Here is a 17288-nt window from a genome sequence, read left to right as displayed (position 1 = left end):
TACCTTGCTCAAACCGGATCACGATTGACGATACCGGCTGTCTTGCTCCGGCGTCGGGACATCTACCCACGCGAAATCACACCTGCCGGTAGTACTACATCTCTCAACATCAGACGTGGTATGGCTTCGACTATCTGAGAGTCTCCCGCGACCGTGTTATGTTCTGAATAGCTGCTTCATCTCTGTCGCACCCGACCTCACATGCTCTCTTGCTCAGTTTCTTTGGTAAAGGTGTGTAACATCCTCCTTCTGCCTAGGCTCTCCTTGCTTCCCCTCAACTCGACACATTCTAACCTTTGGCTTAATTTAGTTTTCTTGACCAAGTCATAATCATCATGTCTCCTCTTTCCAGGCATGCCCAACAGGCCAGCTTGCTCTTAATAGTATCATTATGGGCACCTCTAGCCGCCGCCCTGGACATCGAATATTGTGCTAGCTACAATACTGGCGAGACCCCCAGGAGTATGTAACCCCTTCGCATACGACGACTTGCAACCTCTAACCATACTGATAGATACGAGCATTTACCAGACAAATGGCCTTTGCCATGATTTCTGTATCGATGACTGGGCATACGCCATCACCCAGGACAAGCTATGCTGGTGTTCAAATTACGCACCTGTGAAGTCAACCCACGAGGACAACTCCAAGTGCGATACTCCTTGCCCAGCGTGGCCTGATGAAGTCTGCGGTGGTAACGGAGTATACGGATATGTGTCTCTAGGCAAAGTCGAGCCTTCCGGCTCAAGGGGCCCTTCCCCCTCATCAACCAAAGTAAGTCAAATCCTGTGATATGATCATGTTTCGTGTTGTGATCGCCGCACATACCGTGATCGGACGAGTGTCTGCCTACCCAACTCTCCACCTGTACATCTCAGTCCATTCAAACCCTTCTGCGGTTGGTAAGATACCACGGCTTAACAGGCAATCCTCAGGCAAAACCAACCACCGTGGCCGTATCCAGAGTGACTGAGACAATACAGAATACGGTGACTCTGAAGCCATCATCCACATCCACAACGACCTCCACGTCCACGTCCAGCTCGGAGCCAGAAACAACCTCAACTGTATGCCTTGTCTCAACACGCATGTTATCTCGCCTCGGGAATCCGGTGATGTAATAAATAGAATTAGGACAGACACTAACTACCTATTTAGACCGAAAACGAAACCTCAGCTACTAGCACAGCCGAGGATGAGTCAACTACATCTAGTTCGCGCACTTCTGTTGTTCAGACTGTCACTGCTGGCGGTACTATCAGGACCGTCACTGTGGCAGCGCCGACGGAGACTGGTGGAACAACCGCAAGCGAACACACCAATGGCGAAACTACCGAGAAGAGTGGACTTGGCACTGGCCAAGTTGTCGGCATCGTGGTAGGCGTGATTGCAGCAGTCATAGGTGCCGCTGCCCTCGCCCTATTCCTGTGGTTCCGCCGTAAGAAGCAACAGAACGAACAAGAAGCCTATCAGGACGACCCCAGTGTTCGAGATAGCTCCTCGGGCATTGCACGACCTGATATGAGCATGGCTGGATCACCCATTGCATCAGCCGCGGCAGGAAGCCGTAACAGTACCTTGCAAGTCGATCCTCGAATGGATCCATTTAAGCAAGGATTGTACGTTCGAAGCGCAAGTCATGAGAGTATCAACACATTGCGAGATGACCACGACTATTCGAGGAGGATTCAGGCACCGAAGGTGCTCCGTGCAACAAACCCCGATCCAACACCCGAACCTTGACCGACAGGGTTTTCGGCAACTCCGGAAATTCCGCTGGGCTCCAAAGGCCATCTTGTATAAGATGAGACTACGATAAGAGGAACTTGTCTATCTGATCAAGGTCACGGCATCACGCTGGACTGAGACTAATTACTCAACATAAATCTCTGGAGCCTAGCGGAATTTTCTGGAATGGATAATGAAAGATGTTCCAGACGAGCAGATAAAATGGTCACAATGACCCATGAAGCACACGAATCTCACTTTCTCCCGGCTCACTTTTAAAACCCAAGGGGGTTTTGTTGCATTTCGAGATACCAGGAAGGCGTTGGCATTTTACAAGGGGGATTACATACACAACGGAACATGGGACGAACGCCCCCAGCAACTGGCGGGATCATGGTATGGTACATACACAAGCGAGCCAAGTGACTGTTGCTTCGCACAGCACTATTGGAAAGGTCATGCATGACGGCAGAAACCGGGGCTTAATTTTCGATTCGGATTTTATACTTTACGGCATCACGACAACGGCGACCTCGACCAAGCAATTATGACACAATGGATGAGGGAGAGCGACCTGTGAAGGGCGTGACAGAGCCGCCGAGTCTAAATGACTTATGTGGGCGCTCAGTGTTGACTTCAAAGTCTGGATATAATATGCAGGTCGTCGTTGTCAGTTTGGGGTCACTTTTACGTACATAGAGCTAGCATAAATGCATCGGGCGATGAGGTTGAGATAGCGGCCAAAAGTATATTCTTCATTTCTTGGTCTGGAACTACAGTTTGCACTTTTCATCTCCGTGACACGAATATGACTGCTGTCATGAGTTTCATGGCCCTCACTGAAGAACTCGTGATCAAATCTAGCTTCCCAGCGAAGCTATTCGCCTCTATCCATGCCTATATCTAACTCATGACCTTTTGATCTATTCCCCCGGTCATCGCCCCACGCGATCTATGGCTGGATTCGAAACCTGAGGCAACATGAATCGCGCGTGGTGTCAAGCTGTCCACCGCTTGAATAGGGCAGAACCGAAGCTCCTGAGGCGTAGAACGCCACATTTGACGTGGCCGATGACTTTGCAAATTAGTCGTGGAGATGCACTAAGTCAAGATATCGCGGAAAGTGGGAGCGTTGTAGGAAACAAACTGGTTTACGGTCGAAAACGATGGAGTCTTAAGTTTGTGGATATCCTCGTGGCTTCAAGTGGTGAGTCCAGAATATCACTGGTTGTGGAACACTTTACAGACAGTAACATTACTCAAGGAGGTTAGAGATGGCAAAGCACTAAGTCAAGACTAGGCATGAAAGTGTAAAGCGAATTCCTGTCTTTCAATCGTATCCCAATTGTAGGGTAGAATCTTGAGCACATAGATACGTTATGATATATATACAAATCCAAGACTCATGACAATCCAAATCAAATATGCCCTGAAGCTTCCAAAATGCTGAAGCGAATTCCAAATCAAGCAATCCCTATGTTCCAGTTATCCTGCACCCAAACACCCTGCAAAACCAAAATAACAAATCCGTGCTCTGTGCAGAACCTTATGCATCTTTCTCTTTCTACTGGAACCGTGTGGGACTCGGGCTGTTCTCACGACTTAGACTCTCGAAACTATCGACCATAGCCAAGACACGTGTTCGAGCTCGTTCTCGCGTGAGAGGAACCGCTTGAGCTTCGAGAAGAACGCCCGAGGAACGATCTGTTTCGTGTGAGAAGCGTGGTTCTAATGGAGCTAGGTCTGGGTGGAGGAAGCCGCCGACTGAATTGTTTGAGTTGCCTCGTGTGTGTCGTCTTGAGTGAGAGGGGTGGTCAGGAGATAGAAGAGGAGAGGAAGAAGGTGATGACGATGGTGAAGATTCCCGGGAGCTGCGCTGGAAGAGAGGTTGAGGAGGTTGAAGATGAGGGGGTTTCGGTTGTTGTAGTGTTTCTGTAGGAGGTTGCTGTTGTTCTTGTGATGTAGATTGTGGTTGCTCTCTCTTTGTAGACTCCTCTTCCTTCTGTTGTGATTGTCGAAATTGCTCTGCTGCCAGACGTTGTTCCTCAGCACGCTTCTCATCCATCAGTCGTTGTCTCTCCTCCTCAAGACGCCGCCTCTCATTCAGCTGTTCTTGGTCATCCTGAACAAGCGATTGCTTTTCATTGATCTCCTCCTCGCCCCTCTTTGGTTCCGTCACCGGTCGAATACCTGCATGTCCAAATTCACGTTCATCCCGCTTCTCACGAATACTGACACCTCCCGATGTCTGACTTTCGTTATCTGGATCAACAAACTCAGCTTTGTGTGGCTTCATCGGCACCTCATCCTCTCGATCACTTCCCTCCTCGTTGCCATTAACAACTCTTAATCGTTCTCGAGGGACAGTGAACATGACCTGCACCAATCGCTGCTCAACAGCCTTCTCAATGTCCCAGTCAGACTCAGCTCCAGGCTCGGGTCCGGCTCCACCAGACATCATAGTATCATGCGGTCCGACTTCAACACCTTCCCAATCCTGTCGACCTTTCTTCCTTCTAAGAAGCTCGCCGCGTAGACCAACCAGACCGGGCTCGTAGTCACCAGTCACAGGTTCTTGGTCAAACGAACGTCGCACGCCAGACATATCTTCGCGGGAAGATGTTGGGGTACTAGCCCCTGAGAACACTCGTCGAAGAGAGCCCAGCCATCCCCTACGTGGCTTTGACTTGGATGGCGACGAGGGCTCATCATCATCGTAGCGAGGAGCTCGGTCTCCCATAAGTAACGAAGGACCCTCTGCTTGAAGAACACCAAATGACGAGCGGGCTGTGTTGTAGCTACTAGACGACGAACTGCCTGGCTTAGGGTGCTCGGCACCAGCTGCTAGGAACGCTGGAGCGAGAGGGTTGAGTTGACGTGCTTTAGCCTTGATGCTTTCTGCGGCGCTTCGTGCTGACTCGGACAGGTTAGATCCGCTTCGTGATTCATCATCTCGCAGAGCAGCTGAGCGGGTTGAGTTATGCCGTGTTGGTGAAGAACGACCCTGGCTGTGACCGGCGCTTCCTTGGTTCTGGCTTCGACGGCTATTCATGCGCGCAAGCAAGCCTTCAGCGCTATCAAGGTTCTGTACATTCTGGTGTTGGCTTCGTCGACTATTCATACGTGCAAGTAGTCCTTCTGCAGCATCAACTTCAGTAACCCAATCCTGAACCTCAGGATCATGTCGTGGACTCTCAGGGCTAGGTGTTGCTGAGGCTCTGTTACCACCTCCAGGAGTCAGGCAAATGGGGTGAGGAACATTATTCGGCTCCACGCCTGCGACTGGAGTCTGGAAAGGATCTGAAGGGGCCTCTGATGTAGGTGTCGGGACGTGATCATAAAGGCCATGGTTGTGATAGGGTTCCTCTTCATCGTCCTCATAGATCGGATGAATTGGACCCGGGAAACTTGTAGGCCGTGGTCCCGTAGGTACATAACCTCCTCGTGACGGTCTTGCCATAGATTTGTGTGGAATGTGAAGTCCAGGGAGACCACTTCGAGCGCCTCTCATAGACTCGTAACCTAGGGATCGCTCACCAGCGGCATAAGGGCTTTCACCAGTGCCATACCAAGGGGCACTATCGAGCCCCCAAGGATCATTCTCCATCATCTCGGGGTATTCGTTGTTGTAGTAATTGGGATCTTGAGATAGTGCTCTGACAGCCTCTTCTCGCTTGCTGATATGTCGTTTGCGTCTCTTGTACCAGCATAGAGCACCAATGATAATGCCGATCAAGGCAGCGATACCAAAGCCTAGACCGAGACCGAGGCCGAGGCGCTTCGAGTTTGATCCTTTGTTATCGTCCTTGGGGGCGTCATTATCATCATCCGATGAGCTAGAGACTGGATTCGTGTATTGGGATCCCCATGAACCTGACGTGATATTGTAGAAGCGAAGTGTTCCAGACGAGGCTTGACGCTTGATTTTTCGTGAGGAAGAATCAGATGACTCCCATCCGCCGTAGATCATGAGCATATTTCCTGGCAATACTGCAGCGCCATGGCCGTAGATTCCATTGAAGTCAGGTTGTTCATCAGGGATCTTCCACTGCCATCCGCTGTAGATCTCGCTCATTTCGAGGATAGCAAGTTGTGGTTCAGCAGGGGTATTGACATCACCAACCCAACCTCCTATAACAATGATAGAGCTTCCATCCTCGCTGAGCGTCGCAGTATGGCCAGAACGACTGTAGACATTATCCGCAGTGTTTGTGCTCCTGCGACGATTCTGAGAGCTTTTATCCTTAACAGCAAGATCTGACTTTGGCATATCAACGTTTGGAGCTTGAATGTTGACATAACTCCACGACTCAGCGGGAAGATTCCATACAGCGACTGTGCTCATGTTTATGAAGGCTGTCTTGGTATGTCCACCAAGAAGTACGTAACTCATCTGCTGCGTCACGATGCCAGACTTATTGGTCATCGAGGGCGTGAGACCAGTTAGAGTGAAGCCCGCAATGGGTGTCTTTGGTCCGCCACTGGAAGCAACGCTCATCTCGTACGAGGTAAAAGCATCGCTATCATGAGGTGCGAGTCTCAGCATCGATTTGGTGTAGTTGGCATTACTCTGCCAGTTCGTCGCATCACTTCCAGACTCGGATGTCTCGCACATTCCACCATAAGTATAAAGAGTCGGCTGGTCCATGTCAGGCGCGAGGCTGGAGGAAAATGCAACAGTACCACCGAGGAAGTACGGTGCTCGACGGGTATCGCCGCCGTTCTTGAGACCCCGACGAGACCACTCGCCTTGATCGTTGCTATAGTCGAAGCTCCAGACATCGCCGCTGCCAATTTCGCAGTCACCTGCATACACGAGAACAGAGCCATTCGCCGTTCTCGCAGCACCAAAGGCAGTGCTCTTGGAACTACCATCGAAGAAAGGTAAAACAGTATCGTTGCTTGCGCGCTCAAGGCTGTTCTCGTCCGCATCAATACTCCTTGAAAAGTCGAGGGCTCGAAATTCGACATTGCCTGACGCTGTTTGTCGGAAGATGTATGCTAGATTCGAAGCACTGCATGGAACGCTACCGTCGACGCATGTTGGATCGGGCATGAGAATCTCTGTGGGAACGTATGGGAAAGTTTGCGCGGCAGCTGGAAAGGCGAGAAGAAGCATGCTCGCGCAGAGGAGGAGAGTAGTAGAGATTGTCATTTTGGGCATTGTTCGCGCAGACCGACAGCTGCTGGTGATGGTTAGAGCCATTGCGGTTTCTGCGAAGTTGAGATGACTCGCTAATTCAAGAGGTGCAGGCGATGCAATCGCAGTCGCTTTTTAAGCGTAGTTTTCTCGCCGACGATGTTACTGAGCGCTCAGAGCATGGCCATCACCTCGTAGCTCGAAAGCCGAAGGGTATTTCGGTTGCAGTCGTTCACTTCCCCCAACTTCCCTACTCTGAGTATGCGTAGAGTCTGACAATCTGCAGTGTAAAAGTGTCGAACGTGTTCTGCTGATCGACACGAAGGAATGTCCAAGGGTCTCTGCGCAATGTCTCGGTCTATGCGCACCTCGTCCAGACTCTCAATACTGGCCAAACGTGCTAATAATGCAGAGGCCTCAATAACAGGCCACGAATGGGGTCGGTGTCCAGGTTCAGATTGGATTGTAGGAGAGCAAGTAGAGAGTCAAGAAAGAAATCGAGGGGGAAAAAAGAGAGCACAAGCACAGAGAAGGAAAGAGAAGCAACAGGGATGGGGGATCTCAGCAGTAAGAGCAACCGGGATCTGGAGCCGTATCGTCCAATGTCAATATCGTACTATCAATCAATCACACAAGCAAGGTTTGCGATTAGACCTATCTTGTCAAAAGTCGGGCTAAGAATCAAGATCCTATTCGTGAGAATGTGAATGACTTGCCGCTTTCTGCCTGACGAGGTGATTGTTGATGATGGTTGGCACGACAACAACGCTTGTGGGACCATCACATCAGAAGCTGATGGAGGGGGAGCTCTTTAGATCCTTGTTGGCTACGGACGGGAACAAGGACATGGGTTTAGTCGAGGGAGGCTATCACATGTAGAAGCGCCACAGCTAAAGACTGCAGTATGAATACTGCAGGGTTTTACTGATTGGATAGTTTGTTGTTATTGCTATTGTGTCATATTCAGCAATCACAGCAGACATAAACAATTGTCTCCGATGCATGTCCACGGCTTCAACGACAATAGCGGTTGTGGCTTCAATTGTGGCTGCCGCTATCCGCTTCCCGGTAAAGTTTGGTAGGTGCTCTCGACCTAAGCCTAAGCCAATTCGATCAAGGAAATCCCTGTTTCGTCTATCAACTCACCCCAACAACCAAACCATCTGAACTCGTAAGCTCTCTCTCTCTCTCTCTCTTTGTACGTCAATATCAATCAATCCCTTTGTTCCCGTATGCCATATGTCTCGGCTTTCAAGCTTCCATTGTACTCTTTGTTTCCATGTTTCAGTTGTCAAAGCCTTGTCCATCCTTTGGCGACTTCTAACCCTACTGCGGACTACAAGGTAACAATCAATCACCCGTTGTGGAGGGAAGCGGAGGCGATCGTACTACCTGCAGTTGCCCAATCAACTATCACGGAACCTTACATCCCATGATAAGAGGATATGCCAGACTGGACTTCTCGACTTTGAATATGGTTTGAGTAATAAACGGGTATCGTTAACCTCGAGTCTTGAATAGTGAGGGAAACGCCATGCTCAGAACTTTTCGCTCCGGTTAACTCAATGATTTATCTTCCTTCCTGTCACTGGTACTGTAGTCACTGACATGTTTTGCACTCGTTCCTCATTAGCATTAGAATTCATTGACTGTATAACTATCTGATCTAGTAACCGCGCCAGACACTAATAGTTCATGACACGATCGATAACATATCCATCTTGACTAAATCCAATACTGTCGTTTATTTCAGTTTCCCAATCCTCGATCATCTCCTTTCAACCACCCCCGCATCTTCAAAGCAACACAGCCTGATAGCTGGCATGTGTTTGGGTATCAATCACACGAACAAAATCATCTCCGCCTCTAGTAGTAAATCTTCTCGCTCCAGATAGGAGGTCGTGCTCCCTCAGTGTCCCACTCGATGTGGTTCTTGTCGTTGAGTGTGCAGCCCTCATCTGAGATGGGGATCACCTTGCTTGTGTTGAGCACCTCCTGCTTGGAAATACCAGCGGGGTCGGCAGGAATCCAGAGGACAGGTGTCTCGCTTGTGACGGAAGGTGGGAAGTAGGCGTCACGCTCAACCTCCTCAGGATACTCAAGTCCCATGTTACGCTCATGAGGCACCAACTGGCGCATGGTGGCGTAATCGGCGTAGACCCAGGGCTTGAGCCACTTGGAGAAGAAGTTGCCCTTCTTCTGAACACCGTCAGCACCACCAGGCACTAACTTGCCAACGCCGTGGCTCTTGCCAGCACCGTTGGAGGCACCGTTGGAAGCGGCACCCTCTCCATTCTGAACCTGTCCATCCTCCAACTCTGAGCCCTGCTGGCTTCGCTGGATTCGTTCCTCCTCAACCTCGAGAGAGCGAGGCAGGCTGTAGAGAAGAGGGTTAAGAGCCTTGGCGAGGGAGATGTGGAACAGAATCGTGAAGACAAGGAATACAGCCATCAAAACTGCAGGGCCGGCGGCCTTGGAGATAATGAACATGCCGACAAGGCAGATCTCAGCAAGGTAAACACCGACGAAGAGCTGCTTGAGAGCACGGGGGTAGATGAGACCGCGAGTATCGATCTTGGTCTCGGTAACAAACAGAATGTTGTAGCGGTAGGCAAGGTAGAACAAGCCCATACCGAGGGTAGACCAGAAGAGCATGATAGGTGCAATAACAGCGTAGACGATGCCTGGGAAAAATTAGCTGTATTTCGATATATGAATTAAGGGTTACCTACTAATAACAGCGATGTTGGTGTAGACGGGCAAGAGACTTCCCCAAGTGAGAGCACTGAGAGTAGTCCACTTGTTGTACATAGATCGTGGAGTGCTAGTCAGGAACTTGTACAGCAGGTTGAAGATGATGCATCCAACAACTTGAGTCAGGACGCCGACGGCGATGGTAAGACCTTGAACAATGAAGTAAGAGATGTAGAAGTTGGATGCGGTAGGGATAGAAGATGAAAGCATGCTGAAGACCTGGCTGGGATCCTTAACGATCGTCGCGATAGACGAAACGAAACTGTTGGCAAGGGTCTGGACCAGGAAAACCTGGAGAACCTGGAAGACGAAGTAGGCGTTCTGGGTAAAGAGCTCAGCCTGAGAGATTGAAACACAACCAGCCTGCTTGGCACAGATGCGCATGAAAACAGGCACCAAGGACATGAGGATGGAGAGAGCAACGGAAGGTAGAAGACCAGAGACGACACCGAGAATGACCTGAGGGATATCCTGGATCCAAGTAAGACCAGGAAGAGTCTTAATAGTGTCGACTTGAGCAATAATACCAACAATGGCCACGGGAACAGCCCAGAAGATGATGAGAATAGCAATGATGGCGTAGACGACATATCGGCGGATGACAACCTGCCACCAAGGGAAGTTCAAGCTCTTCCAGACAATCTCGTCGGGCTTGACGCCGATGAAACGAGGAGCCATGTGGAGGGCATGGTGGTGAGTAGTAGTCTGGAAAGCAGCCTGGGCATCAGATTGGGTGTAGAACTCGACGAACACAGCAGAGTGCTTCTCATAGTTGCCAGCGAGCCAGTCAGCCTGAGCATTGTCGGCCTTGGGGATGAGGGTCTTGAGCTCCTCGCGGCCCCATTCAATAGTATCAACCTTCTTGCCAATGAGTCCCAGAGGGCCAGTACGGTGTGTAGGTCGCTTCTTGGCGGGGATCCAGCGGGCTGAGAGGTTCCCAGACTCAGGGTCAGATGGGGCAGAGGCAACCTTCTCGGCCTCGGGACCCGACTTCTTCATGGCCTTGATGCGCTCCTTGTTGCACAGCTTGAGGAGTTTAACCTCCCCCTTCTCGAGCTTCATGGCGGCATCGTCACGCTCCTCGATGATCTTGTCGAGCTCCTTGGTGTCACCGGGGATCCAAACATTCTTAACTGAGTCGTTGAAGAGGGTGCGAATACGGGCCTCATCGAGATACTCCTTGGGAACTGAGGTGAAGAGAACAGTGCGGGATGAGATACGCTTGGCATACTGGGGAGTAAGAAGGAAGGCCTGTCGCACGCTGATGTAGAAGATACACTCGCGCATGATGGTGTAGATGACGAAGCCATAGACAAGCCAGGCAATGAAACAGTGTGCGTAGAGTCTGTTCCTTTGAGTCGAATCATCGATGTTGACATTGGCGTATGAGAGAATCTCAAGCTGCTTCTTTCCGTTTCCGCCAGTGGCATTGACTGGGAAGAGAACGGGCCATGTGAGGCAAAGACTCACGAAGCAGATGGTGCAGCAAATGCGAAGGAATCGAATGAAGAGGTATGAATCGAGACTCTGGTGCTGAAGAGCGTAGGCGTCGGGAAGCTTCCAAAAAGCTCCGATCCAGTTGAAGAAACCGGTAGGTAGCGCGGGACTTCGTTCACTGCAAAGCCGTTAGAGTTAATATTCAGAGTTCAGTGGTGCATGACCACTTACTGCTCGCGCAAGGAGCCCAAGTACGTCCTAGGCGCATAGAATCGCCTGTTGGACTTACGAAAGACAAAGAAAACGACGAGGTAGACCGCCGATAGTATGAGCACGGGAACGAGAGTCGAAACCATGCCTGAGAATTGTTAGTCTCGCGTCGCATTATCCAGTATTTGTTTATTTAACTTACCCGAGAGGGACTGAGGCTGCGTTCCTCTCGCACCGCCCGAGTTGGGGTCGGGGAGGTTTTTCTCCAACCAACTGATGAAGTTTCCCATGATTGCAGCCCAGTTGAAGTATCTAGGACTACGTCAAGGGTGTATATTCTGGTGTGAGCCCTTGATTTGGGCGATTATAATCGGTTTCTGGTTCTCGATTCGATTAATTCGACGCACGACGTCGATGACGTCGGAAATTGAAGTTATTAGGAAGAAATTGAAGAAATTAAGTTGGCACTTGGGCCGCGTCGCTCAGTTACAGCAAGGGAGGAAGCTGTAGTGTTACCCTTCCGTTGGCGGGGGACGGGTGGCAGGTAGATTAGGTTGAGACGGGAGGCAGGCGCGTTCCAATCTGCGCACTTGCTACCAAAACTAGGAACGAAGAACGAAAAACTCGAAAAGATAAAACAAAAGGTGGATGGGGCTGGCTATATGTAATTAACGTGTCCAGCCATACAATACAATAGTTAGATTAGACAGAAAAAGTTGGTTTTCTCAGATATTGGCTAAGGTACGGTAGCTCAGCTCAGGTTGTCAGGGGTGTGTGTGAATCCAATGGAGGAGGCTTGTGTAGTGCAAATGCGACCAAAGACGAAAAGCTTAGCACTAGAACGGGACCCCCTTAATCAAGGTGAAGTCATGTCTCAGCCCAGTAAATTCAGTAGAGAATAGCGAAAAAGGAAGTAAAAAACGCGGCTGCTTGCGATTTATGCTTGCCCTGAACTTGGAGGGATTGTGGCTGCTTTATAGTATCTTTCGAATTCCACCATCTTGGCTTCTTCTATAGTTGCTGAGAATATTGTCATAAGATATCCAGTGTAAAGGTGTGATGCCATGCATCAACGTCAGGGTGACTGACAAGCTGGCATGGCACAAGGTGCTGATGTCGACGTCACACTGTAGCGCCCAGCCTGCACGCTCATCGCCAAGTGCCTGAAGCTCTCTGGGACACACACTGGTTTGGGGCTAGATCGACACTGGCCAATCGCTCTTTGGTGCACCCCATCATCAGCGGTAATTGAGATGGATGGAGGGTCCAGGCCAGGCCCCCGGCACTCTATCTGGACCTGGGACAGCTGGCCTTGGAAGGCATTGCAAATCACTGCCCTTCTCTGAATGCAAACTGATAGTCTGCAGGTATGGACGCTTTGATCCCGGGCGATAACACGGTGACAGTAAAACGAGAAACCGGTAAAACTTTGCAACACGCATGCGATTTGTGGGATTGATATGAAACGAATGGTAATCAATGGCTGGGCAAATACGAAAAATGATACTCTAAAACAAGACCCTGTTTCTGAAGAGTAATTCATGATCCCATTGTCACCCCAAAACTTTATTTCTGATCTCAAAAAGGGCCTGCGTACAAAATCAATCCTCCTCAATTTCGGCTGTTGAAGCTTGGCTACGGGACAAACCCACTATCCGCTGCGACGTGGACACCTCATCCCGCTGCCCTTGCGCTACTGTAAATAGTCACGTTCACTAGGTAAATAATCTGGTGCTGCGTGATGCCTCAGTTCATGATGCACGGGCATACCGACAGGGGCAACCAGGGAGACAATGAGGGAGCCAAAAAGAATTTGGACCGTAACAGAGTGAGTCTGTGAGGCTGTTGCCGACGTTTTACGGCATCTAAAGTCAAGACTTGGCTATTCTGTGCCTCACGAGTATCACGGCCTCGATCTAGATCATGCATCAACGTCTTTGGACTGTCGAGTTCAGCTAATGTTGTCGATTTTGCTGTGCGTAGACTCGATCAAAGAGAGGCACAGCCACGACGCTCTTCCGTGTTGCCATGCATTGCATTGCGTTGGATGCACACGACAGAGACGAGACAGCTTGACAGGGATCGCTTTCCATCTGGATGTGATGTCAGATGCATCCATCAACACCACAATCATTGAACCATCGAGTTAGTGAGCACAAACACACTCAGTCAAAAGTCAATGAATCAAGCCCAGTGACGATCCGGATCGGAATGTTAATCGTCCCCCCTGTTAGGACTTGGGAGTATCTGCCAAGACAGGAAATCTCCGCTACCTTTTGAGACTCATTCATTCTCATTCCCGTGGCGCTACCATTTCAATTCATCACAGCCCAACTGACTCCCTCACTTCGGAGCGTTCAGTCCCGTCCTCGACGCCAATGACATCAACTACATTAGCTTCGTTTTTTTCTCCCCGATCTCCAAATTAACTCACGTCTCCCCATAACGGTAGCTTCATGACGACCTGACTTACAGTGCACTCGCTATATCTGTTGTCATAATTACCTTGTGAGCTCCATTGGTTTGTTTACTTGGCTATCTCTCTTGATCATCGCGCTACTGCTCATCGAGCAAGAGACGCTCCATTCATCGCCCCTGTCTTGATCATTAGACCATCCTTTGTTCCTTTAGTCTCTCAAGGTTGATGCCCATCGGTGTCTCAATCTCGTCAACGACATCATGACTTTCTCACCGATTGGCGATTGAGATCCAGCAGTCGTCTCTTCAAACAGTTCTCGAGATCTGAACGAAAATGCTACGAGTGCAACTTCATCTACGTACCCCAGTCAGTCATTCATTCCAAAAGGCTAGACTCTCCACAAAATGCATGCACCATTCTTCATCTGGCCCTAGCGCAGTCAATATGATGCTCGTTCAGCTGAAATGGTCTGCTCTGGTGTCAACCTCACTCTCAAACTGGCACGGACTGGGCCGAGGTACGTGCCTGTAATTTTACCTTGGACGCATCAACCTTCAAGATGTCGCCATTCGACCAATAAGATCTCCTCTGATGTGAATTTATTGAATTCCCACATGTCTCCCTCAAATTTGGCTTTGCCTTGCTTGCAGCGTGGCCATGCCGTTACCGCAGACGTCGCCTAACAAAGCATGTTGCGGCTTCACAAATTGGGCCTTCCAGGGCTGCATCACCATTACGGACTGCTCCAGAACGTTGTTCCCGTCTGTAACTCGTTGTGAAAGTCAAGACGAGGCCTCTTGATTGTACAGCCCTTTGTTCAACTCAGGCACAGTCACGTGTGTATTACCGTACAACCATCGGCTACGATCCCTTGGTTGTCCTTTGAATCTGAGTGTCGGCATTTGTGTTTCACCTTGTGGCTGTTTGCTTAAACATTCCTGATCAACTCGGCGGAGGTTGCCTCAGTTGTTGCTGTGTACATGTGAAGTATTATCGTAGAGTAGGTAATGACCTGTTGTTGATCGAGACCTGGAATCTGGGCTTGTCACACCGAGAATGGCTTCAATCCAAGTTGCCCTTGATGAAGCGTACATTCCCCTGGCGAAGAATCAGAAATGCAGCTGCTTGACCCTGCATAAAGAGGCGAGCTCCTAGTGCACGCAAAGCTGTGATGCCTTCTGCGTACAACAGTGAATAGATGTTTGTGTGAGAGGGGGCAAACTCTTTTCTGTTGTACCAACTTGGAACGCAAGCCGAGATGCCAGGTTGCTCTTTGAAGAAAATTCTACCAAAATGACAAATTCGCGAATCGATACCCCCTACTAGACATGGAAACACGGGTTCGCGCTTATTCATACCGATTGTGGCTCACTAACAAGAGCAGCTCGATTCATGTCAAACTTGAGGGACGAGTAGCTTGTACTACTGCGATATATATTCCTGGTGAAATTGTGATGATATAGCAATATTGTCTTTCATGACATAAGCCCAACAGGCAGAGGGTACTCGACCGTTGATGAAAGTTTGTGAACAATACTGGAGCTGAATTCCCAAGACCTTCGCAGCTCGATTGTCAATGGCTAAACGCATCCAATTCTCGGGGATTCCGGTTGCCATTCACCATAAAGACAAAGAAAGGAAACGATTTGACCGTTTTTGATTCTCTTGATTGCTCAAACAATGTCTATGCGCCCACCATGATGATGGCGAGCTGCACTTACAACAAAGAACTAGTTCCTTTGTTCTTTGAATAGCATCACATTAATCACCCGCCCCTACAGGCGCCAGCATTGTGACAGACTACTAGAAAGATCTCTTTATGTCTGTTTAAGAATATATAGATAATTCTCCTTTTCAAAGAAAATTCCTTTCGTTCTGATCTCTGTTCTGTCAACCTGTGACTCCCTTCTCAATTCTGTGCCAACATCGATATTCCAGTCACAATGGTATCTTTACGAGCAGCCGGGAAGCAGAAAGAGGGCACACAGCCTCTTCATGTCCCTTCCAACGCATACGCAGCCTCCTACAGATCCAACTGGTTCACCCCAGACAATGGCATCTTAGACCCCCAAGACCTTGAGCTTCTACAGCACATCAACTGCTCCTATTTCTCATCCGGCCGTCCTCCCACTCTTCTCGCCCTCAAGCAGCATGCCCAATCTCTCACCAACATCATTCGAAAGCTTGCTCCGTCTACTACCACTCGTCCTGTAGGCACAGGGGATGTAGATTCTAAGAGTTGGACTTTTCAGAAGAACGAGGCTTTTGACTGGTTGAATGATCTCAATACGCCTTATGAGAATGATGATCCGTCTCATCATGATCCTCTTTTTGCTCTGCATAATCTTGTCAAGTCAGAGTCTGAAGTGTATGGGATCGAACATCATTGTCCTTTGACGCAAGTTGAGGATTTTGGTCCTTCGGCTAAGCAGGGAGATATTCGTCGTCCTTACATGACACACCACGATCTCATCATGCATGCGAATGAGTGTCTTGAAATCATCGATCATGAGTACTCCTCTACTGGCGGTCTGATGTCGATTCTCCCAACTGGTTTCGAAGATCCCAAGGATGAGAAAAAGAACCATCCTTTGACAGAATCGCAACTTGAAGCTGCTCGCAACTGTCTTCTTGGTCAATGGATTCTTCATCACCAGCATCTTGTCGGTCGTATCCATGAACTCGAAATCAACTACGCTAACGCTACCGATGCCCTTAAAGGAGAAGCCCTCGTCCCACAGCAGATGTTGGGCCACGCCGGTGCTGATGGCGTCTCAGGGGGCCGCGAGATTGTCTATCCACAGGATAAGTACATCCTCGTGAACTGTGGCGAAGATATCAGAAACTACATCCATCGACTCATCGATGTTGCTGAAGCACAGATCGAGCAGAAAGAGAAGATCTGGAAGGCAAGTGGTGTAGTCGGTGAACGCATATGGAACGAAGAACGTGGCGGCAAAGTCTACGCCAAAGGCATTGTCCCTATAGATCTTCTAACTCGCTTCTACCGCATCAAAGGCAAGGGCCATCAGTCTCCTCTATTTGTCATACCAGCAGCCGAGCAGCATCCTGGCGTGAAGAACACACGACTAATGGAGGAGAGACCTACTGTAGTATCCATCGTGACTCCAACTTGGCCAGAGCGTGTGTCTGCCATTGAGGCAAAGAACAAAGAGCGTCTGGAGAGAGCGGATAAGTTGGTTGCCGAGAATCAGTTCCTGGCTCGTAAGATGGCGGAGATGAAGGATATTTTGGCTGTTCAGAATTCAGAGATCAAGCGTATGACTGATCAGTTGACTTGGTATGAACAACAAGCGAATGTTGAAAGAGAAGGATCGCAGGATTGAGGAAATGGTTTTCTTTATTGCCAATTGACGTTAGAGTTCCGTCTTGGAGTTTGACGGATAAGAACCTGGCCAGATGGGGGAAACCCAGTCTTGGATATGGCCAATTTGTCAGCATGGTATTGTGTATAGCCATACCTTTATTCCTTTCGTTGGTAGATTCGCTCCCGTGAGCATTGTGATAAGGAAGAACCATAACCAACATATTGAGATTGAGGCAGAGATGTGACATATTATCATTACCTAGTCTAATGCG

At 49.4% G+C, this 17288-nt stretch overlaps 4 protein-coding genes across 4 annotated transcripts; 2 read left to right on the top strand and 2 right to left on the bottom strand.

Annotated features, from left to right (window-relative positions):
• Positions 1-335: 335 nt before the first annotated feature.
• On the top strand, positions 336-1743 carry BKA55DRAFT_541770 (uncharacterized protein; the record flags this gene model as incomplete). Its single annotated transcript, XM_046190411.1, has 4 exons — positions 336-462; positions 515-774; positions 984-1067; positions 1159-1743. 4 exons carry the CDS (start codon positions 336-338, stop codon positions 1741-1743), a joined length of 1056 nt encoding a protein of 351 aa, XP_046047006.1.
• Positions 1744-3292: 1549 nt separating this feature from the next.
• BKA55DRAFT_517245 (uncharacterized protein) lies at positions 3293-6892 on the bottom strand (the record flags this gene model as incomplete). The annotated part of the gene is made up of 1 exon (XM_046188171.1): positions 3293-6892. One exon carries the CDS (start codon positions 6890-6892, stop codon positions 3293-3295), a length of 3600 nt encoding a protein of 1199 aa, XP_046047005.1.
• Positions 6893-8734: 1842 nt separating this feature from the next.
• On the bottom strand, positions 8735-11559 carry BKA55DRAFT_517214 (uncharacterized protein; the record flags this gene model as incomplete). The annotated part of the gene is made up of 4 exons (XM_046188162.1): positions 8735-9552; positions 9601-11237; positions 11291-11417; positions 11472-11559. The coding sequence occupies 4 exons, from the start codon at positions 11557-11559 to the stop codon at positions 8735-8737; spliced, it is 2670 nt and encodes an 889-aa protein (XP_046047004.1).
• A 3954-nt stretch (positions 11560-15513) lies between these two features.
• BKA55DRAFT_574993 (uncharacterized protein) lies at positions 15514-17076 on the top strand. The gene has a single exon (XM_046193341.1). It carries the CDS (start codon positions 15632-15634, stop codon positions 17033-17035), a length of 1404 nt encoding a protein of 467 aa, XP_046047003.1. The 5' UTR covers positions 15514-15631; the 3' UTR covers positions 17036-17076.
• Positions 17077-17288: the final 212 nt, after the last annotated feature.

This window comes from Fusarium redolens, assembly GCF_020744475.1.
Source record: "Fusarium redolens strain MPI-CAGE-AT-0023 chromosome Unknown BKA55scaffold_12, whole genome shotgun sequence".
Classification (NCBI taxonomy): Eukaryota; Fungi; Ascomycota; class Sordariomycetes; order Hypocreales; family Nectriaceae; genus Fusarium; species Fusarium redolens.
This window is presented reverse-complemented; position numbering and strand designations above follow the sequence as displayed.

Coding starts and splice junctions, on each gene's coding strand:
- BKA55DRAFT_574993 (XM_046193341.1), top strand. CDS start 15,632: ATGGTATCTTTACGAGCAGCCGGGAAGCAGAAAGAGGGCACACAGCCT.